Source organism: Puma concolor, chromosome E2 (assembly GCF_028749965.1).
Source record: "Puma concolor isolate L17-30 chromosome E2, mPumCon1.1.hap2, whole genome shotgun sequence".
NCBI classification, from domain to species: Eukaryota; Metazoa; Chordata; class Mammalia; order Carnivora; family Felidae; genus Puma; species Puma concolor.
This window is the reverse complement of record NC_141681.1, coordinates 46,539,596-46,565,190: the sequence shown is the minus strand read 5'-3', so window position 1 is coordinate 46,565,190 and position 25,595 is coordinate 46,539,596. Positions and strand designations below refer to the sequence as shown.

The 25,595-nt window shown below is 35.9% G+C and overlaps 1 protein-coding gene across 3 annotated transcripts in view; it reads left to right on the top strand.

Moving 5' to 3' along the window:
• ZNF527 (zinc finger protein 527) overlaps positions 1 to 16,761 on the top strand; it is a 31,278-nt gene extending 14,517 nt beyond the window's left edge. For 2 of the 3 annotated variants that reach the window (XM_086690984.1, XM_025914536.2), the window contains exon 5: positions 14,593 to 16,761. In XM_086690984.1, the coding sequence (XP_086547110.1) occupies positions 14,593 to 16,166 (1,574 nt within the window). In that variant the 3' untranslated portion in view covers positions 16,167 to 16,761. Of the gene's footprint in view, positions 1 to 11,319; positions 11,433 to 14,592 lie in introns of all 3 variants that reach the window. The other variant, XM_086690985.1, reaches the window with a different exon arrangement.
• Positions 16,762 to 25,595: the final 8,834 nt, after the last annotated feature.

Genomic DNA, 25,595 nt, shown 5'->3' with positions numbered 1-25,595 from the left:
ATGGTTCTTTAATTTTAAAGTTATTTAATTAGATACGTCTCAGTCTGACCATTTTGGACCACTTTTTCCTGAAATGTGTGTTGTCTTTCAGGATGTAGAATCGAGTTTTTATTTCAGGACATATTTTTATTTCTTTTTATAGACAAAGTGAAGAATACAGGAAAGTACAGTGACTAATACAATAAATGGCTACCACCCGGAATTGATCATTGTTAATGTTTTGACATATTTTCATTTTTTGATGAAGAGATAAACTGTCTTAAGTACAAGTTCTCTTTGTTTCTCATTCTCAGTTCATTTTTCCTCATCTGCTTCTTGCTCTGAGAAGCAACAACAGTCATGAGTTCATCATATGTCCTTCTAATTCATTTTGTAAACATATTTTGTAAATATCTATGCATTTGTTGAAAAAAGTTATTTTCTTTTCTTTAATGTTTATTTATTTTGAGAGAGAAAAAATGTGTGCATGCACACACAAGCCAGGGAGAGGCAGAAAGAGAGGGCGAGAGGGAATCCCAAGCAGGCTCTGCACTGACGTGGGGCTCAATCCCACAACTGTGAGATCATGACATGCGCCGAAACCAAGAGTCAGTTGCTTAACTGACTGAGCCACCCAGGCACTCCAAAAGTGTTTTTATTTTCATAGGTAGTATTCTTTACATTTTCTTCAACAACTTGCTTGTGTTACTCAACATTTTTCTGAGATTTATCCTTGGTAAATCTATGTGTAATATATTTCCATTTTTTAAACTGTTGTATACTATTGCATGTTTTGAATTTGCCACATTTTATGTAACTCTTTCCCTATAGATGGCCATTTAGGTTGTTTCTATTTTTTGCTAACTCACATAGTAGCAGGGTATGTTTCTATGCACATGCACGTAAGAGTTTGTCAAGGGTTTGTACATAGTAGTAAAATTGCTGGAGCATAGGAGTGCACACTTTGTTTTACTTGATACTCAAACTGCTCTTGAACATGATGGTATTATTTATACCTCTACTAACAATATCTGAGAGTTCTAGTTTCCTTATTCCCTTGATATTCTCCAACTTAAGTTTGTGATATTGCCCTTGATAAATTTTTACCAGTATGATGAAAGAGAAATGCTCTTGAAGTTGTTTTAATTTGCTTAGTAAGACTGAGCATTTTCCCGGAAATGCACTGTCCATTCAGAATTTCTGTTCTGTGAATTACCTTCTCATATTTTTAACCCATTCTTTGAGGTAAGGTTATTTGACTTTTTCTTACTGACTTTTAGAATTTCTTTTTGTTAAAAAAAATTTTTTTTTTATTTTAGAGAGAGAGAAAGTGCATGTGAGTGGAGTGGGGTAGGGAAAGGGAGAGAGAGAGAATCTTAAGCAGGCTCCATGCTGAATGTGGAGCCTGACCTGGGGCTTAATCCTGCAATCCTGGGATCATGACCTGAGTCAAAATGACCTCAGTCAACTGACTGAGCCACCCAGGTACCCCTAGAACTTTTTTAAAACATATTCTGAGTATTAATCATTTTTCTATGATACGTGTTTTTGTCGTCTTTTCCAGACTCTCCCTTGCCTTTTACCATTGTGGTGCCTTCTCTCACCCAGTTGTTTTTTTTTTTAATGTTTATTTATTTTTGAGAGAGAGAGACAGCACAAAATGGGGAGAGGCAGAGAGAAAGGGAGACAGAGGATTGGACCCTTAACCTACTGAGTCACCCAGGTGCCCCGACTCACCCAGAGGTTTTTTTTGTGTTTTTTTTTTTTAATTTTCTTTTTTCTTTTTTAAAATTTACATCCAAATCAGTTAGCATATAGTGCAACAATGATTTCAGGAGTAGATTCCTTAGTGCCCCTTACCCATTTAGCCCATCCCCCCTCCCACAACCCCTCCAGCAACCCTCAGTTTGTTCTCCATATTTATGAGTCTCTTCTGTTTTGTCCCCCTCCCTGTTTTTATATTATTTCTGTTTCCTTTCCCTTATTTTCATCTGTTTTGTCTCTTAAAGTCCTCCTATGAGTGAAGTCATATGATTTTTGTCTTTCTCTGACCAATTTCACTTAGCATAATACCCTCTAGTCCCACATAGTTGAAAGATTTCATTCTTTTTGATTGCCGAGTAATACTCCATTGTATATATATACCACATCTTCTTTATCCATTCATCCATCATTGGACATTTGGGCTCTTTCCATACTTTTACGGTCTTCTCCTATAATCCATCTGAGCTTTAATTTTAAAATATGATGTATTAGGCCTTTTTTCCACATGGAGTTTTCCCAGTACTCTTTATTTGTCCATTTCTTCTCTATTAATTATAATGTCACCTCTGAAATATGCTAAGTCCTTATGTTTGCATGAATCTTGTTTCTGTCCTCTGTTTTTTTGTTACATTGATCTATTTACTTATTCCTAAGCCAATGCTATACTATTTTCCTTACTATGTAGCATTATATACCTTTAGATGTTTGGTTATTGTTGGTATATAGAAAAAGTATTAATTTGCATTATTGTATCATCTATCTAGCCAGTTCAATATACTCTTTTTTGTAGTAGGTTTTCAACAATTCTCTGAGTGTATTAGTCAACATAAATCTAATTATTTTAACAAAGCCTCAGTGAATAAAAACAATAGGGATTGTTTCTTGCACATGTCACAGTCCAGTGTGAGGTTATCCTGGGCCTCTGCTGCATGCTGTCATTCAGCTATACAGCTCTATTTCATCTGTTGGCTGTGTCATCTCTTAGGACTCACCATTGCCTGGAAGTCCTCTGCTGAATCCTCTGAAGCCAGCCACTGAGAAAGAAAGGGGGAGATAGAAACACACGCACACACACACAAATGGATGAAGGATCTCTCAGGACGTTTTTAATGGACTGGTCTGGAAGTACCATTTGTGGCATCTATTACTTCTGATTAGCCAGAATTCAGTCACTCGGTTGCAAGGGAGTCTGGGAGATGTTTCTATGGACTTAAGAGGAAAAGGCAAACTATTTGCTGGATGTAATAATACCTTTCCAGTGTATATGTTCCCTTTTCCCTTTTCTTATTTTAATTCTACTTTATCAACCACAGTTTCCATATTTGTGTTGAACAATTGCTATAATTTTTTTCTTTCTGATATGATGGGACATTTTTAGGGGTTTCAAACTAAATGTGCCTATTTTTTTCTATCCCTAGCACTATGTATTGTATGTACGGATGTATATATTTTAAGCATGAGAGGCTTTTGAATTTTATATATTTTCAGCATCTTTCATCAAGGCAATTATTTTTTTCTCTTTTACTATTTTTTCTTCTATAAAAGTTATAGAAGAAAAATTCTATAAGAATTTATAATAGGGGCACTTGGGTGGCTCAGTTGGTTAAGCGTCCAACTCTTGATTTTGGCTGAGGTCATGATCTCATGAGCATGAGATCAAGCCCTGCGTTGGGCTCCATGCTGAGCATGGATCCTGCTTAAGATTCTCTGTCTCCCCCACTCATGCTCTCTCTCTGTCTCTCTGTCTCTCTCTCAAAATAAATAAATAAACATTAAAAAAAGAATTTAAAAAACAAACAAAAAAAGAATTTATAGTAAAGATTTCCTCTTGCTGAACTATTTTTATATTTCTGGATTGCATACTTGCTTCTGTGTATTATTCATTCAATATAGTGCTTGATTCAATTTTTAATATTTAAAGTTTTGCCTGTTATCTATGGGGGAGAATAGTCTGATATAAAGGCAGTGAAATAGATCAGTGGAACAACAGAGAAAGTACAGAAATATACCCATGTACACATGAGAACTTGGTATTTGATAAAGGTAGCTTTTCAAATCAGCAGCATGGAGAGATTTTTTTTAAAGTTAAGGATGGTATTTTTATAATACTGGATTTTGGAAAGTCTTTCTTAAAATGACATCAAGGCAAGACTCTATAATGGAAAAGTGGGAGATTTGACTTCATAACATGTTTTCAAAAATTTTATCGAAAGCACTATAAATGAAGATGACATGTGACAATAAAAAATGATGATTTGAAAAAAGTGGCAATTTGAGGGAAAAAAATACTATAAAGCCTTAATGCCATAAATGTGTAAATGACTTCTTTAATCCACTTAAAAGAAAATGCTAGTGCAATTAAAATATGTGTAAAGGATATGAATAAAGAATTCACCAAAGATGAAACCACAAAATACATAGTACATGTATTTTATATCAATATATAAAAATCTTCTTTTTTATAATCAGAAATTTGGAAATTATAAAATAATGAGGTACTCTTTCCTTACAGGGGCAAAGATTTTAGAATGATGTTAGGATAGATGAGTTTGATGACATGTACTTTATGTTCTGGTAGTAATGCAAATTGATAAGAATTATTTTGGAGAGCAGTTTGACAATGGATATTAATAGTTAAAATATGTATCTATATAGTGTTATTTAATTCTTCTTTTATAAATCTATAGAAATATAAAATTGTGCAAAACAGACTGCTGTTTATTTGATTTGTAAGTGATTACTTTTTTAAAAAGTTGGTTATGAGGAATCATGAAAAATACACATGTGAGACATTTTATTTTAACTGTATAACATATATATAAATATTCATTAATTTTCTGATACAGTTATAAAGCCTTTATTTGAATATGATCTGTTGGAGTTTAGCACTGTCCTCCTTATATAAGCCACACTCATGATGCACTATCTACAATATCTATTGCTCATTTTTTTTTTTTTTTTTTTTTTAATTTTTTTTTCAACGTTTATTTATTTTTGGGACAGCGAGAGACAGAGCATGAACGGGCGAGGGGCAGAGAGAGAGAGGGAGACACAGAATCGGAAACAGGCTCCAGGCTCTGAGCCATCAGCCCAGAGCCCGACGCGGGGCTCGAACTCACGGACCGTGAGATCGTGACCTGGTTGAAGTCGGACGCCCAACCGACTGCGCCACCCAGGCGCCCCTATTGCTCATTTTTTTTAAGCAAAGCATAACATTTCAAACCAATGTGAGTAAACAATCTTTGTAGAGATTTTAACGTTTTTAATAGGCTTTCACAATTCTTTTCCACATGGAATACAAAAGCAAGTTTTTAGCCTATTTTTCTAAAAACTTTCAACTTAGTTTTCATTAAAAAACAACTTTCTTAGTCTTTCTCAGTCTGAGTTATTTCACTTAGCATAATTCCCTTTAGGTACATATGTTTTCACTCATATCTGGAATCTAAAAAAAACAAAACAAATGAAACAAACTCAAAGTAGAATCAGAAAACTTAAGTAGCATGGAGAACAAACTGACATTTGCCAGAGGGAATGAAGTGGAAGGATGGGCAAAATGGGTGAAGGGGAGTGGGAGATACAGGCTTCCAGTTATGGAATGAGTAAGTCATGGGAGGGAATAAAACACACAGCATAGGGAATCCAGTCAGTGATATTATAATAGCATTGTATGGCGACAGATAGTAAGTACACTTGTGGGGAGCATAGCATAAGGTATACAGAATTTGGATCACTGTGTTGTATACGTGAAACTAATGTAACATTGTATTTAAAAATTATTTTTCTCCAAATTTTTATTTAAATTCCAGTTAGTTAACAAACAGTGTAATATTAGTGTCAAGTGTAGAATTTAGTGATTAATCACATACATACAAACCCAGTGCTCATTACAAGTACTCTCCTTAATACCTATCACCTATTTAATCCATCCCTCTGCCCATCTCCCTCCAGTAACCATCAGTTTGTTCTCTGTAGTTAAGAGTCTGTTTCTTAGTTTGCTTCTCTCTTTTTTGCCCCTGCTATATTCATTTGTTTTTGTTTCTTAAATTCCACATGAGTGAAATCATATGGTCTGTGTCTTTCTCTGACTGACTTATTTTGCTTAGTATAATACTTTACAGCTCCATCCACAGCATTGCAAATGGCAACATTTCATTCATTTTTTATGGCTGAGTAATAATCCATTGTATATATGTACCACATCTTTATCCATTCATCAGTCAATGGACATTTGGGATGTTTTCATAATTTGGCTATTGTTGGTACCTCTGCTGTAAACATCAGGGTGCATGTATCCCTTCACATCAGTATTTTTGTATCCTTTGGGTAAATTCCTAGTAGTGCAGTTGCTGATTTGTAGGGTAGTTCTGTTTTTAACTTTTTGAGAAACCTTCATACTGTTTTCCATAGTGGCTGCAACAGTTTATATTACCACCAATAGTGTAAGAGCATTCCCCTTTCTCCCCATCTTTGTTAATACTTGTTTCCTGAGTTGTTCATTTTAGCCATTCTGACTGGTGTGAGGTGATATTGCAGTTTTGATTTCTATTTGCTTGATGATGAGTGATGATAAGCATCTTTTCATGTGTTAGTTGGCCATCTGTATGTCTTCTTTGGGAAAATGTCTATTTATGTCTTCTGCCTATCTCTTCACTGGATTATTTGATTTCTGGGTGTTGAGTTTGATAAGTTCTTTATATATTTTGGATACTAACCCTTTATTAGATACATCATTTGCAAATATCTTCTCCCATTTTGTAGGTTGCCTTTTAGTTAGTTTTGTTGATTGTTTCCTTCTCTGTGCAGAAGTTTTTTATTTTGATTAAGCCCAATAGTTTATTTTTGCTTTTGTTTTCCTTGCCTCAGGAGACATATCTAGTAAGAAATGGCTGTGGTCGATGTCTAAGAGGCTACTGCCTATATTCTCCTCTAGGATTTTGATGGTTTCAGGTTTCACATTTAACCAATATTGAATTTATTTTTGTGTATGGTAGAGAAACTAGTCCAGTTTCATTCTTTTGCATGTTGCTGTCCAGTTTCCCCAACACCATTTGTTGAAGAGACTGTCTTTTTCCATTAATATTCTTTCCTGCTTTGTTGAAGATGAATTGACCATATACTTGTGAGTTCATTTCTGGGTTTTCTATTCTGTTTCATTGATCTATGTATCTGTTTTTGTGCCAGTAACCATACTGTCTTGATGATCACAGCTTTATAATATAACTTGAAGTCTGGAATTGTGATGCCTCTAGCTTTGCTTTTCTTTTTCAAGATTACTTTGGCTGTTCGGGGTCTTTTGTGGTTCCATACACATTTTAGGATTGTTTTTTCTAGCTCTGTGAAAAATGCTGTTGGTGTTTTGATATGGATTGCATTAAATGTGTAGATTGCTTTGGGTAATAATAGACATTTTAACAACATTTGTTATTCTTCTGTGGCTCCTGTAATATGAATGTTACTACTTTTGATGGAGTCACTGAGTTTTTGAAGTCTATTCTTTGATCCATAATTCTTTCTCTCTTTTGTTCAGCTTCATTATTTTCCATTATTCTATCTTTAATATCACTTATTTGTTCCTCTGCTTTTTCCATCCTTGTGGTCATTACATCCGTTCTGTTTGAATCTCAGTTATTGTATTTTTCATTTCCCACTGATTGTTTTTTAACTCTTTTATCTCTGTGGTAAGGGCCTCCCTGAAGTCTTCCATTTTTTTTTCTCAAGCCCAGTAAGTATTCTTATGATTGTTTCTTTAAATTTTCCATCAGGCATATTACTTATGTCTGTTTCCATTAGATCTCTGGCTCTGACCTTGTTCTTTCTTTTGGGATGAATTCCTACACCTTGACATTCTGTCTCTGACTTCTTCTGTATGTTAGAAAAGCCTGTTATGTTTCCTGCACCTGAGAGTAATGGCTTTATGAAGAAGAGCTCATATAGTGTCCAGGGCATGGCGCTTCAAGGAATGTCTCTGGTGTGTACTATGTGCCCTCTGTTGTTATGTTTTTTGGCTGCTCTTTCAGGCCAGTCATCTGCAGAGGCTCTCCTTGCCTGCAGTGGGCAGTGTTTGGTCCTTGGCCAGAATGTAGTGAGTTTTAACTAGATGTGGTTATGTACCTGAAACTATGTAACATTATGTGTCAGCTATACTCAAAAACATTTTTTTTTAAATCTCTTTCAACACTCGTTAAAATTTTTTTTGAAAAATGTTTATTTATTGCAACTACATGGATGGAACTAGAGGGTATTATGCTCAGCAAAATTAGAGAAAGACAAATATCATATGACTTCACTCATATGAGGACTTTAAGACATAGAACAGATGAACATAAGGGAAGGGAAGCAAAAATAATATAAAAACAGGGATGGGGACAAAACATAAGAGATTCCTAAATATGGAGAACAAACAGAGGGTTGCTGGAGGGATTATGGGAGGGGGGATGGGTTAAATAGGTAAGGGGCATTAAGGAATCTACTCCTGAAATCATTGTTGCACTATATGCTAACTAATCTGGATGTAAATTTAAAAAATAAAGTAACAATAAGAAGATGTTTATTTTTGAGACAGAGAGACAGAGCATGAGCAGGGAAGGGGCAGAGACAGGGGAAGACACAGAATCCTTAGCAGGCTCCAGGCTTGGAGCTGTCAGCACAGAGCCCAATGCAGGGCTCAAACTCACAAACCGTGAGATCATGACCTTAGCTGAAGTTGGACACCCAACCAACTGAGCCACCCATCCACCCCAACAGTATTTTAAGTTTTTTTAAATATATATTTTTTTATTTGAGTAAACTCCATCATCCTGAACACACTTATTTGAAGGGAATCTTATGGAAAAAACACATGGAAGGATTCCATATCTATCTGAATATGTATGAGAGGTGCAGCTAAGGACCAGCTAACATTTTCCCTTTTTTTTTTTTTTTTTTAAAGTAATCTCTACACCCCGTGTGGGGTTTGAATTTACAATTCCAAGATCAAGAGTCACATGCTCTACTGACTGAGCCAACCGGGCACCCTTTTCCTTTTTTCTTTTATTAAAAAAATTTTTTTAATGTTTATTTTTGAGAGAGAGAGACAGAGACAGAATGTGAGTGGGGGAGTGGCAGAGGGAGAAGGAGACACAGAATCTGAAGTAGGTTCCAGGCTTAGAGCTGTCAGCACAGAGCCTGATGCAGGGCTCAAACCCAAGGACCGTAAGATCATGACCTGAGCTGAAATTGGATGCTTAACTGATTGAGCCACCCAGGCGCCCCTCCTTTTTTCTTTTAAATAGAAATAATATTTATTAGAAAATATTCAAGCAATTAACAAATGTATAAAGTAGAAAGTATACTCTCTCAAGATATCATCCAAAGACCACTCCTATTCATGGTTGGATCTGTATTTTTCTACAATGTCTCTTGCATAGATACACACACAATTTTTATATGCATCTATTTTCAACTTGCTTAAAAAAAACTTTTTTAACTTAAAACATTGTATTGATGAGGATGTGGAGAAAAAGCAACCCTAGTGTACTGCCAGTGGGAATGTAAACTGGTACAGCCACTGTGGAAAACAGTATAGAAGTTCCCCCCCAAATTAAAAGTAGAAATACCATATGTTACAATAATTCCACCAGTATTTACCTGAAGAAAATGAAAACACTAATTCAAAAAGATATATGCACCCATATATTTATTGCAGCATCATTTGTAATAGTCAAGATATAGAAGTAACCTAAGTGTCCATCAATAGACAAATGGAGAAGTAAGATATGGTGTATATATGCACAATGGAATATTACGAAACCATAAAAAGACACAATCTTGCCATTTGTGACAACACTGATGGACCTCTACGGGGCATTATGCTAAGTGAAATAAGACTGAGAAAGACAAATACCATATGATTTTACTCAGAAGTGGAATCTAAAGAAACTAAAACAAAAAGCAGAATCAGACCTATAAATATGGAGAACAAACTTATGGTTGTGAGAGAGAAGTGGGGAAGGGGATGAACTACAGAGCTCTTTGCTCTGTTCTCTACATCCCATAAGCTTGCATGCTTCAGGTGTTTCTCTTGACATTTCCCTATAATATTAGAGAATTTTACAAGTCACCCTGGTTGAGTCCTTTCCTAGGGATTTTAATGAAATGAAGGTATAAAATGCAATACTTAGGTCATATTATTGGTCCGGAAACTTTTTTTCTTCAGAATTTTTTTTTTATATTATTGCTCATTTTTTGCCATGAATCCTTTAAAATAATTTCGTAAGTTCAGAAATAAAATCCTTGATTTTATAAAAATAAAATTCTGGGGGCGCCTGGGTGGCGCAGTCGGTTAAGCGTCCGACTTCAGCCAGGTCACGATCTCGCGGTCCGTGAGTTCGAGCCCCGCGTCGGGCTCTGGGCCGATGGCTCAGAGCCTGGAGGCTGTTTCCGATTCTGTGTCTCCCTCTCTCTCTGCCCCTCCCCCATTCATGCTCTGTCTCTCTCTGTCCCAAAAATTAAAAAAAAAAAAAAAAAAAAAAAAAAAAAAACGTTGAAAAAAAAATAAAATAAAATTCTGATTGAAACTGACCTGATACAAATTAAGTTGGGGTAAACAAGCATGTGTATCCATTTTTTTTCTTTTGGTACAGTTATATCGTACATTTTTATTTACTTAAATCTTCTTTGAAAAAATCTTTGAAATAATTTCATACCATTTTATGGGACCTTTTTGGTGTTTCTATATACCATATTCCCTTCTCTCTTCCAGTCACTTCTGTACCAATTGTAATCTCATTTCCTTTACTTCAAATTCTCTTGCATTGTCTTACCACTTGCAGTCTGGCTTCTACCCCTCTAATTTTGCTAAATCCAGGTATCTTTATTTTTCTACTTGTCAGCATACTGAGATGTATAAGATAGTTCTGCTATACTTTTTCTATGTCCAAAGTTCTGTTCTGTTTCTCTCTCCCTTCAACCTACTCCTGTCCCTATTTTTCTGTCTTTTCCTCATTCAATGTTGCTTTGGATCTCTATCCAGTGCTGTCTAGTAGAACATTCTGTAAGGATGGTTATGATCTGTGTTTGTGCTTTCCAGTATTGTAGCCACTAGCCATATTTGGCTGTTGAGCACTTGAAATATGATGAGGCATTACTGAAAAACTGAATTAATTTTTTTTTATTTTAATGAATTTAAATATGTGTTGAATTGCCATATGTGGTTAGTGGCTACCATATTGGACAGCATAGCTCCATACAGGTTTTGTTTTTGCTTTTTGGTTTTATTTTTGGAGAGAGACAGAGCACAAGTAGGAGAGAGGGACAGAGAGAGAGAATCCCAGGTAGGCTCCATGCTCAGTGTGGAGCCTGATGCGGAGCTCAATCTTATTACCCTGGCATCGTGACCTGAGCTGAAATCAAGAGTCAGATGCTCAACTGACTGAGCCACCTAGGTTCCCCTCTATATGGCTTTTTAAAGGTGAAGATCCAATCTCTAAGTCTATGGGTCATTGGTCAGGCTATTCATTGGAACATGAATTCTGGGCTTTAGCAGTAAACTTTCTCCTTCTTCAGACTTCTCCTTAGGTCCTGTCCTTTTTTCCCCAGATTTCCTACTAGAATCTTCTGGGTTTCATGCCAGGAGATTACTTACTTCATCAGGATATCTACCAGTTTGTCTACTGCTCATCAGTTCAGCATGTGGGAGACTCTACAGTATAGTAAGAAAGAACTTTTCCTCTTCCAACAATAAATAACTATGCTTAATACTTCTTGTGCAGTTCTGATTGGATTCCAAAGTTGATCATTCTTTGATTTTTAATTTCATTCATTTATAGATTATAATTAGTTGGAAATCACACATCTCTAATTGCCTGGATATATTTTAACCCCAAAGGGTTTACTTCTCCCATTCTGTGTCTTGCCACTTGACCATCAGTCTATTTCATAATCCCTTTTCAGACATAGTGGTGTACGTATAAGAATAACTGAATGAATACATATTAATTTGTTTCACTGTATGATAAGTGTCACTGAATACCTATAATGAACCAGATACTCCTAGATATTTTCTAAATTTATTATCCTTTATTCTTATACCATACTAGTAAGGTCACCTCATTTTGCCTGCTGTGAAACTGAGGCTTAAGAGGTGGGTTAATCAATTTAAGGGTAGAATAACTAGCTAGCTAGATGCAGAAGTAGGATTAAACTCGCCTATGACCCCAAACCCTATGTTGTTTCCATTGTGACACATGGATGCCCATTTGGCTCTCTCCCAATTTACCTGAATCCATAACTTCCCTTTTCCCCTCAATCACTGATATGAGTGAGTTGTCTTCTCTCTTTTGCTGAATGTCACCATAATATCTTAATACCACTGATTTCTAAGTATTTCTCTACTCCAAGCATAATGAATATGTCTTCCTTTGTACTTACTTCTTGCTGTATACTTTCCCTAGGCTATACTCTATACTTTCCCCTGGAATGCCCTATATGGAGTTCCTTCCCCTATAGTATCCATTTGCCTAAGTACAGAATATCTTTTTTTTTTTTTTCCCACAAAAAAGCTTGGAGCTCTAGGCATCTGGTTGGAGCTCTAGGCATCTGATGTTGGAAAATGTTTGTAGTCTTCTCCCATCAGTCTTCTTTTACTCAGCATTACAGTAGGTATTGTATAAAGCTTCTGGAATAGAGAAAAGGTTTATTCTTGGTAAGAGGAAATGTAGTGACCCTAGGTGATGAATATAGGAAAGGAGGTTCTAGGAGAGTTGGTGAGGGAACAGAATGAGTTTCTGCCAAAAAAAAAAGAAAGAAAGAAAGAAAGAAAGAAAGAAAGAAAGAAATAAGAAAGAAAGAGAAAGAAAGAAAAGAACAACAGTGTAGACCTAACAGAGGATAAGTGAACAAATTCCTCTCAGGCCTTGGTTGAGATAGAGCCCCAAGTATGAGAAAATCTGTGGCTGTGCATAGGAGGGATAGGTAGGGATGGGGCTTTCCTTGAGTGGAGGCTGTATTGGAAAGAAGAAAGATACAGATGCATAATGTGTTCTTTGCTTTTTAATTTGTGCTGACCTGGCCTGGAAGCAGCTTTTCTTTCAATAGATGGGATGCTGTTCTGGAAAAGACTATAATTAACTAAAAAAAAAAAAAAAAATGCTAACATGTACAGTTCTAAAATAATCCCTGTGAATATCAAAACATGAAAGTGACTGTTAATAAAATAATCACTGCATTTTGGAAGCTTGATCATAGCCTTGAAAATAAAGCTCAGATTCTCCAGGAATTATTCCTTAACTAAACTAGTGAGTTTTGATCTCTCTTTTCTGACACTTATACTACTAATAATCTGTATCATATTAGCTAGTCCTTCATTATGTGTCATGTTGAATTTTTGTATGCACAAGTTTCACCTCCTTAGAGTTTAAAAAAGGGAGAAGCACCTGTGTGTGTCTCAGACTTTTTTTCCTTTACTGGATGCTGGGCACATAGTAGTAGATTCTGTACAGTTGAATATATTGGCTGATTATTGTGTGTGACATGAAAAGGACTTTCTCAGGGCTCCTGGGTGACTCAGTTGATTGAACATCCAACTTCAGCTCAGGCCATGATCTCATGGTTCATAAGTTCGAGCCCTGCGTTGGGCTCTGTGCTGGCAGCTCAGAGTCTGGAGTCTGCTTTGGATTCTGTGTCTCCCTCTCTCTCTCTGCCTCTCCCCTGCTCATGCTCTGTCTCTCTCTCTCAAAAATGGATAAACTTTAAAAAAAAAAAAAAAAAAAAGAAAAGGACTTTTTCATTTTCCTTTTTTTAATGTTTATTTATTTTTGATAGAGAGAGAGAGACAGAGCACAAGCAGGGGAGGGGCAGAGAGAGAGGGAGATACAGAATATGAAGCAGGCTCCAGGCTCTGAGCTGTCAGCACAGAGCCCTGACATGGGATTTGAACTCAAGAACTGTGAGATCATGACCTGAGCCGAAGTCAGATGCTAAGTCACCCAGGCACCCCTCCTTTTTTTTTAAGATTTTATTTTTAAGTAATCTCCACACCCAACATAGGGCTCAGACATACAACACCGAGATCAAGAGTTCAAGATCAAGAGCATGCTCCATGCTCCACCAACTTAGCCAGCCAGGCTCCCCTCATTTTCCTTTTTTTGTTGAGGTCATCTTTTAAAAACAGTTTTCTTTCCATCTTGTCTCACCCAACATCCTCTCCTGAAAATATCAAGTGTCTGTTCTGTAGGTAGCATTTTTCTCTCAATGATGAGAAAAGCTGACCTCCAGATTTATTCTAGACACCTAAAAAAAAAAAAAACCCAAAACCATGATAATTTTTTTCTGGTCCTTGATAAAATCTTAGAAGTTGTTGAGCTTTTTGTTAGCATTCATTCATTCAACAAAATGCTACCATTGTCCTAGGCACTAAATGCAGCAGTAAGAAGAAAAAGAAGTAAACATTAGTCACTGACTCATGGAGCTTTTAGTCTTATGAATAGGACTAGATAGTGAATAGGACTTGAGACTTCAAGGCAGGGAAACTGATTATGATCTAATCAGTTGTTTTCAATTTCTTATTTTCTCAGCCTTTACCTTTGTCTGCATCTAAGTACCCTACATTTTATCTGTATATAAATGTGCTTTGTACCCTACGTTTCCTCTATCACCTCGTCACCATCACCAACACATATATCTTCCTTTATCAGCTCTCTTCGTTCTTCTTTCTTTGTGTTTTGTTCATATTGCATGGCCATATTTGAAAGGTGTCAAAACCATGTACTTTCTCCCCTCCATCCCCCCCAAATAAATTCTTATTTCTTCTATAACAGTTTTCTCCTTGCAAAGGAAAAAAAAGGACACATTTGCTTTCTTGATATTTTTCAGACTGGGAGTCTTGGTATGAAATCAAGGAATTACCTCCAAAATGGTACATTGATGAAGAGGAAATATCCCAGGGCATGGTAATGGAAAGACTTACAAGTTATAACCTTGAATATTCCAGTTTCAGAGAAGCCTGGAAACACGAGGGTGAATTTGAGCGGCATCAACAAAATCAGGAGAGGCATTTCCGGCAAGTGACAACTCTTAGGGAAATCCCTGCTGTGAAAAGAGACAATAAATATAACAATTCTGAGAGAAGTGTTCTCTTGAAGTCAGTACTTTCGACACAAGAGAGAGTTCCCACAGTAGAGCAAATGCATAAATTTGATATTTATGATAAAATGTTTCCCCCAAATTCCATCCTAATTGAACATAAAAGATTACCTGCTGAGAAAGAATCTTTGATAGATAATGAATGTGAAGAATTCAACCAGAATACATACCTTAGTAAAGATATAGGAAGTCCTCCTGGGGAGAAACCTTATGAAAGTAATGATTTTTCAAATCTCTTAAGTTTCCATTCATTACTTACTCAACATCAGACGACTCATTTTGGAAAATTACCACATGGATTCAATGAATGTGATGATGCCTTTAGCTGTTACTCATTCTTTACTCAACCTCAGAGAATTCACAGTGGAGAGAAACCATATGCATGCAATGACTGTGGAAAAGCCTTTAGCCATGACTTCTTTCTCAGTGAACATCAAAGAAGTCATATTGGAGAGAAACCTTATGAGTGTAAGGAATGTAACAAAGCTTTCAGACAGAGTGCACACCTTGCTCAACATCAGAGAATCCACACTGGAGAGAAACCCTTTGCATGCAATGAATGTGGGAAGGCCTTTAGCCGTTATGCCTTCCTTGTTGAACATCAGAGAATTCACACAGGGGAGAAACCATATGAATGTAAGGAATGTAACAAAGCCTTCAGACAGAGCGCACACCTCAATCAACATCAGAGAATTCACACTGGAGAGAAACCCTATGAATGTAATCAATGTGGAAAAGCCTTCAGCAGACGCATTGCCCTTACTCTGCATCAAAGGATTCATACAGGAGAGAAACCCTTTAAATGTAATGAATGTGGGAAGACTTTTGGCTATCGCTCACACCTTAATCAACATCAGAGAATTCATACAGGTGAAAAGCCCTATGAATGCATCAAATGTGGGAAGTTTTTTAGGACTGACTCACAACTTAATCGACATCATAGAATACATACTGGAGAGAGACCTTTTGAATGCAGTAAATGTGGGAAAGCCTTCAGTGATGCTTTAGTTCTAATTCATCATAAGAGAAGTCATGCGGGAGAGAAACCCTATGAATGTAACAAATGTGGGAAGGCCTTCAGTTGTGGCTCATACCTTAATCAACATCAGAGAATTCATACTGGAGAGAAACCCTATGAATGTAATGAATGTGGGAAGGCTTTCCATCAGATCTTGTCCCTTAGGCTACACCAGAGAATTCATGCTGGAGACAAACCCTATAACTGCAGTGAATGTGGGACTAATTTTAGCTGTGCCTCAGCCCTTAGACGACATCAGAAAATTCATAATAAAGAAACTCTCTGATTATAACAAGTATAAGGAAGAAAACAGTCACCACTCAGTCCTTATTAAATAAATATCAGTCAATTAATTCTTTGGTTAATGATTCTATGAATGTAGTAAATATGGAAAAAAAGCCTTCAGTTTATGAGCATCCCTTATTTGAAATAGCCTGAATAGTAGACATCTGTTACTTTTGGATCTGTTCTATGCCCCGTTTGAAATTTACCTCACCCTCATTGCGTATCATTCTGATGAAACTATTAATCAGGGAAAGCAGTGGATTGGTCATGGGCTGGCCACAAGCTAGTTAATAAGGGATTGGCAGATGGCCTTGTCTGGACCACTAGAACCCTATAACAGGGTATTGTTATGGATAGTCAGAGAAGATAATGTTTTTCCTGGAATTGCAAGCTGCAAGGACTTTTTTTCAAGGTTAAAAACTCACCAGTAGCCTTTTTGCCACTACATGAGGAAAGCCTTCCCAGGATCAGTCCAACACAGAGAGACAGAAATCTGATGACATTGTTTTATCTTCTCAATTCAATCATGCCTGAAGTCTATACCATCTTTTACTTTTTCATTTTTGTGATACAATAAATTTCCTTTTTTTGCTTAAGTTAATTTGAATTGGATTTTTGCCTCTTGGAATTATAGTACTGATTCATGCACCCTGTATTTGCTACATGTGAGAAAGCCTTAATATTTTATATGGTGTAATTATCCTGAGAAACCTTTTGCTGAAACAAGTTTATGGAAGTTCAATATACAGCCTTCACAAAGTTGAGAGAATTTTTACATTTTATTTGTTGATAAAAGTTAGTATTTATTAGACTGCTTCATAATAAGGATAATTTTTTTAAAAATTCACTTAGTAAAACTCCTTAACAGGCTTTCCCATAAGGAATTAAAATCATCTGTGGTAATGACTCACCATAGGCCTTTAAAGAAAGAATGACAAGCTGAGAGAAAAGTTCATGAATGGCTCTTCATCTTAAAGGAATTATTTGATTTTCTGTTTACAGTAGGGATTTAAATATACTGTGTAATAGAATATAATAGAATTGTAAATGAGGTCTTCTTTTGTGGGTAGATTATAATTTTGGTTTAAGAAATTTTTATCTTGTTTGGAACTAGAGATTCAGACAGACATTACTGGCAGAAAGGATGCGACATTTTCAACTCATGGCGAAGGTAAAACAATTGGAGCGTAAAATTTTGAGGGCATAAATTATTACCATTCTTCAGAGTAATAAGGAATATGAGGGTATAGGGAAGTATATTCCTATTTTATTTGAGTGGATGTAGGGAAGTAAACTTTGATGATATGGTAATGGGGCCACCTTGAACAGTTAGAACCATTAGAATTTTGGACATTGTTTGGACAGCATCTATGAAAACAACAGAACAAAGGAATTATGAAAGAATAAAGGATATATATATGTGCATGGAGTGAAACAATGACTACTACTCTTAAAAGTTCTTTATTAGTCAACTTATTCTTATATCTAATACAAATCTGAAAATTTCCCAAATATTAAGACAAATGGCCTTGAAACAACTTAAACCATAGATTTAGTATGATTTAATACTTCAAACCTTGAACAGAAAAAAATGATTATAAAATGCTGCCAAAAACATACCACATCTAACCTAAAATGTCAATATCATATGCTAAAAATCCATGTCACTTCTTTATTCTTTCTTATATTTCCTAGGTGTATAGAAATACTTATTTTAATACTTTCTAAGAGTTGAGTAATAACTTATTTTGGAACACTCCCCAAGGTTACAGTAAACTTAACAGGCCTAAAGGAAAAAGAATAATGACTCAGACCAAAGAAGAGTTTGAGTTATTCACTAATTGATTCTGATCTAAGTATGGCACCTGATTTCTTCCTCTGATTGATTGATTGTTTTTTCAATTAAACTTCACTTGTAATGTTGTAAAATCTTTTACACCCATGCCTTTAGCATAGGTTTTTGTACTTATATCTGGTGTTTTACCTCACAGTGAGGTATTAAATTTTATTTATCTGCAACTATACAACCCACTGTCTTATTGTGATATAGTGACTTGATCTTTTAGCATTATTAAAAACTTATGCATTATTGGGATGCCTGGGTGGCTCAGTTAAGTGTCTGACTTTGGCCTGGGTCATGATCTCATGGTTTATGGGTTCAAGCCCTGTGCTGGGCTCTGTACTGACAGCTTGGAGCCTGGAGCCTTCTTCAGATTCTGTGTCTCCCTCTCTCTCTGCCCCTCCCTTCCTCATGCTCTGTCTCTCAAAAATAAATAAACGTTGAAAAAAATAAAAAAAATTATGCATTATTAGTATCTTAGAGTTATTAGGATCATCTAGAGATTTCTTGTCCAAAGAGATGTGGTTTGAGTTTGTTCAGTTAATTCTCTTTAGAACATGGACTAATTGATTTAAACACAATGGCAAAACCCTTTCCACTTGGTTATTCGATATGATCAATGGTGATGGAACTATTGGATTCCTTTTTTAATCTGGTTATTATGCTGAACATATCTTTCTGCCTTGTCAGTTTATGCAATTTTTGCTTCTCATATTTAAAATTTTTCTTTTATTTACTCTTGATTAAACAGGAGGGGTGTGTGCCTGTGTGTGTGTTTTATTGAAAAACTTTGTATAGAGTACCTACTGTGTGCCAGGCTTTGTTCTAACCTAGGCATTGGAGATACAGTAGTGAACTACACAGACAAAAATCACTGCTTTTTTATAGAGCTAATTTCTAGTGAGGAAGACCAACAATAATATATATATATATATATATATATATATATATATATATATATATATGAAAAAATATAATATGTAAGAGAGAAAATTCTAAGGAGAAGAAGATGAAAGAAGAGGTAGGGGACTGGGTTGATATTTTAGATTGTATGGCCAGGGAAGGAAGCCACCTTTGAAGTTGACTTTTGATTAAAGACCTGGGAAAGGCAAGAGATCTGTCTACCTATACTGTGTACACACACACACACACACACACACACAGTTATATGCCTGTTGGAAAGATAATCCATATAGATATATATATATATGTAATCCATGTATGTAAATATTACACTTTATACTTACCAAATTCATTCTCATATTTTATTATGCCTCTGTATTTGCATATTGCATTTTAACATTTTTCTTTTTAGTTTCATGCATTCATGGTCTTTTAAAATTCTAATATGTTTTAATTGATGATGTATATTTTTTGATGCTCATTGTCAGAATGAGCCATTGGGGGCCGCTTTAGGCTAACTCTTGCTCCCTTCAGCACTGCTCTGACATTGTTGCAAGCATCCTTACTTTCTGGCAATAATAGGATGTTCCAGGCCCATCATCATTGTTTCCTGCCTAAAGTCATGAAGTTAGCTACCTTGCAAGGAATTTAGGGAGGGAGAAAACAAGTATGCATTCAAAAGGGGATATGAAATCAGAAAGATAAATTTCCCTCTTTTTTAAAAATTTAAATCCAAGTTAACATATAGTGTAATAATGATTTTGGGAATAGAATTTAGTGATTCATCACTTACATTTAACACCCAGTGCTCATCCCGACAAGTGTCCTTAATACCCTTCGCCCATTCAGCCAATCCCCCCCACCCAACACCCCACTAGCAACCCTTAGTTTGTTCCCTGTATTTAAGAGTCTCATGGTTTGTCTCCCTCTCTATTTTTATCTTATTTTTGCTTCTCTTCCCTTATGTTCATCTGTTTTGTATTTTAAAGTCCTCATATGAGTGAAATCATATGATATTTGTCTTTCTCTGGACTGACTTATTTCTCTCAACATAATACACTCTAGTTCCATCCATGTTGTTGCAAATGGCAAGATTTCATTCTTGATTGCGGAGTGATACTCCATTATATATATATTTACACACCACATCTTCTTTATCCATTCACATGTCAATGGATATTTGGCTCTTTCTAAATTTTGGCTATTGTCGATAGCGCTGCTATAAACATTGGGATGCATGTGCCCCTTTTGAATCAGCACTCCTGTATCCTTTGGATAAATATCTAGTAGTGCAATTGCTGGGTCATTCTGTTTTTAATTTAAAAAAAAAATTTTTTTTTTCCAACGTTTATTTATTTTTGGGACAGAGAGAGACAGAGCATGAACGGGGGAGGGGCAGAGAGAGAGGGAGACACAGAATCAGAAACAGGCTCCAGGCTCTGAGCCATCAGCCCAGAGCCCGACGCGGGGCTCGAACTCACGGACCGCGAGATCGTGACCTGGCTGAAGTCGGACGCTTAACCGACTGCGCCACCCAGGCGCCCCTGTTTTTAATTTTTTGAGGAACCTCCGTACTGTTTTCCAGAGTGGCTGCACCAGTTTGCATTCCCACCAGCAGCGCAAAAGGGTTCCTCTTTCTCTGCATCCTCACCAACATCTGTTATTGCCTGAGTTGTTAATTTTAGTCATTCTGACAGGTGTGAAGTGATATATCGTGGTTTTGATTTGTATTTCCCTAATGATGAGTGATGTTGAGCATCTATTCATGTGTCTGTTAGCCATCTGGATGTCGTTTCCCCCCTTATGAAAGGAAATAATGTTCTTCAGTTAAAGGTATTGGTAGCTAGACTTGGGGACCTAAGAAAGAGTGTAAAGTAAGATTGCATTTGCCATATGTACTGTATTTTCTATCATTCCTGTTGCCCAACAAGAAAAATCCCAATTTCATGGTAGAACTTACTTTAAATAAGTATATACTAAGCTCACACTAATAAGAACTATGTATTAATTACTTTTTATAAAACTTGAAGTTGTTTCAGAATTTTTGAAACACTCTTTTAAGTTAAAAATTACCAATTTAAAATTAATGATAATTTAAAATTACCTCAACTGTTGTAAATGAGTCAAAAGGAAATGTGGCTAAGCTTCTTCAGGTGTGCTATGATTCCACTTGTTCTCTTCTGCACACAGACGTTTTCCATTCTTTTCTAAAGTTTTCCAGATCTCTCTTCCTGAGCAAACACAATACAAAACTTTGATATATAAGTAAATTTCCCACAGAGTCCTGTACCTTTTTGTAGTTACTATATTTGTATGCTAGGACTTTGCGTGAATTTAGGGCAAAATTGCTGTCATTATGATAGGGCCTCTTTTAGAGACAGCTGGAAAAATGTTTCCTTTTTTGAATATAATTTCATATTGATTTTGAGTTCCTACCTAGCATGTTAATTTGCTGTATCCTACTAAGACTTTCTACTTTGTCCATAAAGCTCAAAAGAGAGACAATGGGTTATATGGTGGAGAAAAGCAGATTCCTTGAGGCCATGAGGTGAGGATATATTAGTGACAGAGAACTGACTGGTCAGCTTTCTTAAAGGCATTTGCATGATCATTCATCACATATTCTTCCAGAAAAGATCTGCTCTTTTGTTTATTGGCACAAGTAGAGGTGTTGGAGTTAGACCTTCATATGGATGTCAACTCTTTTAGGAAAAACTGAAAAGTGATTATACTTCTTTCTTTCTTTTTTTTTTTTTTAATGTTTATTTTCAGAGAGAGAGAGAAAGAGAGAGAAACAGAGCAAGCAAGCACAGGGGGAGGGTCAGAGAGAGAGAGAGGGAGAGGGAGAGAGAATCCCAAGCAGACTCCATGTTCAGTGCAGAGCCCCATGACCGTGAGATCATGGCTTCAGACATGAAACCAAGAATCAGACACATGGGGCTCCTGAGTGGCTCTGTCGGTTAAGTGTCCAACTTTGGCTCAGGTCATGATCTCATGGTTTGTGAGTTCAAGCCCCGTGTCGGGCTCTGGGCTGATAGCTCAGAGCCTGGAGCCTGCTTTGGATTCTGTGTCTTCCTCTGTCTGCCCCTCTGCTGCTTGCACTCTGTCTCTCATATTGTCTCAAAAATAAATAAACGTTAAAACATTTTTTTTAATTAAAAAAAAAAAATCAGACGCTTAATCAACTGAGCCACCCACATGTCCCTGACTACTTCTTTCAAGCTCAATTTAGTTAACTATAAAACTGAAGTGATAATTCTAGCCTTTCAAGTTTTTGTAAGGATTACTTGAAAGAATGTAATATGTGTAAACAGTTAAGATGGGATTTATTAATCATGAAATCAAGCAGAAAGTTGAATTGCATGCCTGAGAGCCAGCTGCTCATGTGAGACAGAACTGTAAATTCAGCCCCTGTGAATTTGCAGCTCCAGAGTCTCGGAGTTCCCTCTGTTTGGATATTTGAGGCTGTTAGGACTCTGCCTTCTATTAAGATAGAGGCCAAGAAGGTATGGCTCTTGGTTATTTAAATTTCCATTTATATTTTTGGACTTCATAGTACATTATCAAAATTGTTTAGTCCAACACTCATTTCTTGGTTTATTTTTTCCCTCATAATTCCCAATTCCTATTCTCCTCCATAGGCATGCACCCAGGCATGCATCCTTAAGTGTGTATAAATCGCTTATAAAATCAGTCACATGTATGCTTGAAATTTATACCAATGGTATTATGCTATAAAAGTGTCATTTTTTCCTATTCACTGTTTTTGTTTGTTTGTGGTGTGTGTGTGTGTGTGTGTGTGTGTGTGTGTGTGTGTGTATGTGTGTGTATGTGTGTGTGTTTAAAGTTTTCATTTTAATTTCAGTATAGTTAACATGTAATATTATATTAGTTTTAGGTGTACAATACAGTGATTCAGCAATTTTATACATTACTCAGTGTTCATCATGATAAATGTACTCTTTAATTCCCATCACCTATTTCACCCATTCCCCTACCCCCTTCTCCCCTCTGGTAATCATCAGTTTGTTCTCTATAGTGAGGAGTCTTTTTCTTGGTTTCTCTTTTTTTCCCCTTTGCTCATTTGTTTCTTAATTTCCACAAATGAGTGAAATCATATAGTATTTTTTTCTCTGATTGACTTGTTTTGCTTCGCATTATACTCTCTAGCTCTATTCCTATTGTTGCAAATGGCAAGATTTCATTCTTTTTATGGCTGAATAATATTGTTTTATATATATATCACATATTCTTTACCCATTCATCTATCAATGGATACTTGAACTGCTTCCATATTTTGGTTATTGTAAATAGTGCTGTGATAAACATAGGGGTGCATGTATCCCTTTGAATTAGTGTTTTTGTATTTTGGAGGTAAATACCTAGTAGTGTGATTATTAGATCATAGGGTAGTTCTATTTTTAATTTTTTCATGAAACTCCATAATGTTTTCCACAGTGGCTGCATTGGTTTGCATTCCTAGAAACAGTGTACAAAGATTCCTTTTTCTCTACATCATTGCCAATACCTGTTGTTTTTCGTGTTGTTGATTTTAGCCATTCTGACAGGGGTGAAGTGACATCTTATTGTAGTTTTGATGTGCATTTTCCTGAGTATCTGATGATCCTCATGGGTCTGTTGGCCATCTGTATGTCTTCTTTGGAGAAATGTCTGTTCATGTCTTTTGTGCATTTTTAATTGTATTATTTGCTTTTTGGGTGTTGAGTTGTATCAGTTCTTTATATATTTTGGATACTAACCCCTTATTGGATAGTCATTTGCAAATGTGTTCTCCCAGGTTTTTCTTTTTTAATTTTAAGGAGGCTTCATGCCCAACGTGGGGCTCGAACTCACACCCTAAGGTCAAGAGTCACATACTCTGCTGACTGAGGCAGCCAGGCGTCCCTTATCTTCTCCTATTCAGTAGGTTGCCTTTTAGTTTTTGTGATTTTTGTTGTTGTTGTTGTTGTTGTGCAGAGTGTTTTATTTTGACATAGTCCCAGGAGTTTATTTTTGCTTTTATTTCCCTTGCCTCAGGTAACATATCTAGAAAAATGCTATGGCTGATATCAAAGGTTACTGACTACGCTCTCTTGTACGATTTTTATGGTTTTGGTTTCAGGTGTCACATTTAAGTCTTTAATCCATTTTGAGTTTATTTTTGTGCATAGTGTAAGAAAGTGGTCCAGTTTCGTTCTTTTGCATGTAGCTGTCCAGTTTTCCCAACACCATTTGTTGAAGAGACTGTCTTTTTCCCATTGCATACTCTTGCCTCCTTTGTTGAAGATTAACCAATAATTGTGAGTTTATTTCTGGGACTTCTATTCTGGTCAATAGAAATTGACCTATGTAGTTTTTTTTTTTTAATGCCAGTACCATAGTATTTTGATTACTACAGCTTTGTAATAGAACTTAGAGTCTGGAATTGTGGTACTACCAGCTTTGTTCTTTTTCAGGATTGCTTTGGCTATTTGGGTCTTTTGTGGTTCCATGCACATTTTAGGATTGTTTGTTCTAGTTCTATGAAAAATGCTGTTGGTATTTTGATAGGGATTGCATTAAATCTGTAGATTGCTTTGGGTAATGTGGACATTTTAACAATATTTGTTTTTCCAGTCCATGAGTGTGGATTGTCTTTCCATTTCTTTGTGTCATCCTGAATTTCTTTCATCAATGTTTTTTATATATAGTTTTCAGAGTATAGGTCTTTCACCTAGATATTTTATTATTTTTGATACAATTGTAAATGAGATTGTTTTCTTAATTTCTTTTTCTGCTACTCCATTGTTAGTGTATAGAAATGCAACAGTTTTCTATACATTGGTTTTGTATCCTGTGACATTACTGAATTTATCAATTCTAGTAGTGTGTGTGTGGGGGGAGGCTCTTTAGGTTTTTCTATATGTAGTATCATGTCATCTGCAAATAGTGAAACTTTTACTTCTTCCTTGCCAATCTGGATGTCTTTAATTCCTTTTTGTTGTCTGATTGCTGTGGCTAGGACTTCCAGTACTATGTTGAATAAAAGTGGTGAGAGAGTATATCCTTGTCTTGTTCCTGACCTTACGGGAAAAGCGCAGTTTTTCCCTGTTGAATATGATGTTTGCTGTGGGTTTTTCATATAAGGCCTTTATTATGTTGAGGTATGTTCTCTCTAAACCTCCTTTTTAGAGGTTTTTTTTTTTTTTAGTCATTAATGGATGTTGTACTTTGTCAAATGCTTTTTCTGTGTCTATTGAAATGATCATATGGTTTTTATTCTAGTTTACTGATGTGAGGTATCATGTTGATTGATTTCTGAGTATTAAACCACCCTTGAATCCTGGGAATAAATCTCACTTACTTGTGGTGAATGATTTTTTAACATATTGTTGGATTCGGTTTGCTAGTATAATGTTGAGAATTTTTTCATCTATATTTATTGAGATATTGGCCTGTAGTTCTCTTTTTTTGGTGTTGTCTTCATCTGGTTTTGGTATCAGAGTAAAGCTAGCCTCATATAATGAATTTGGAAGTTTTCCTTTCTCTTCTATTTTTTGTTTTTGTTTGTTTGTTGTTTTTTGGAATATTTTGAGAAGAATAGGTATTAACTCTTCTTTAAATGTTTGGTAAAATTCCCCTGTGAAGCTGGCTGGTCCTGGACATCTGTTTGTTGGAGTTTTTTGATTACTGAGTCAATTTCTTTTC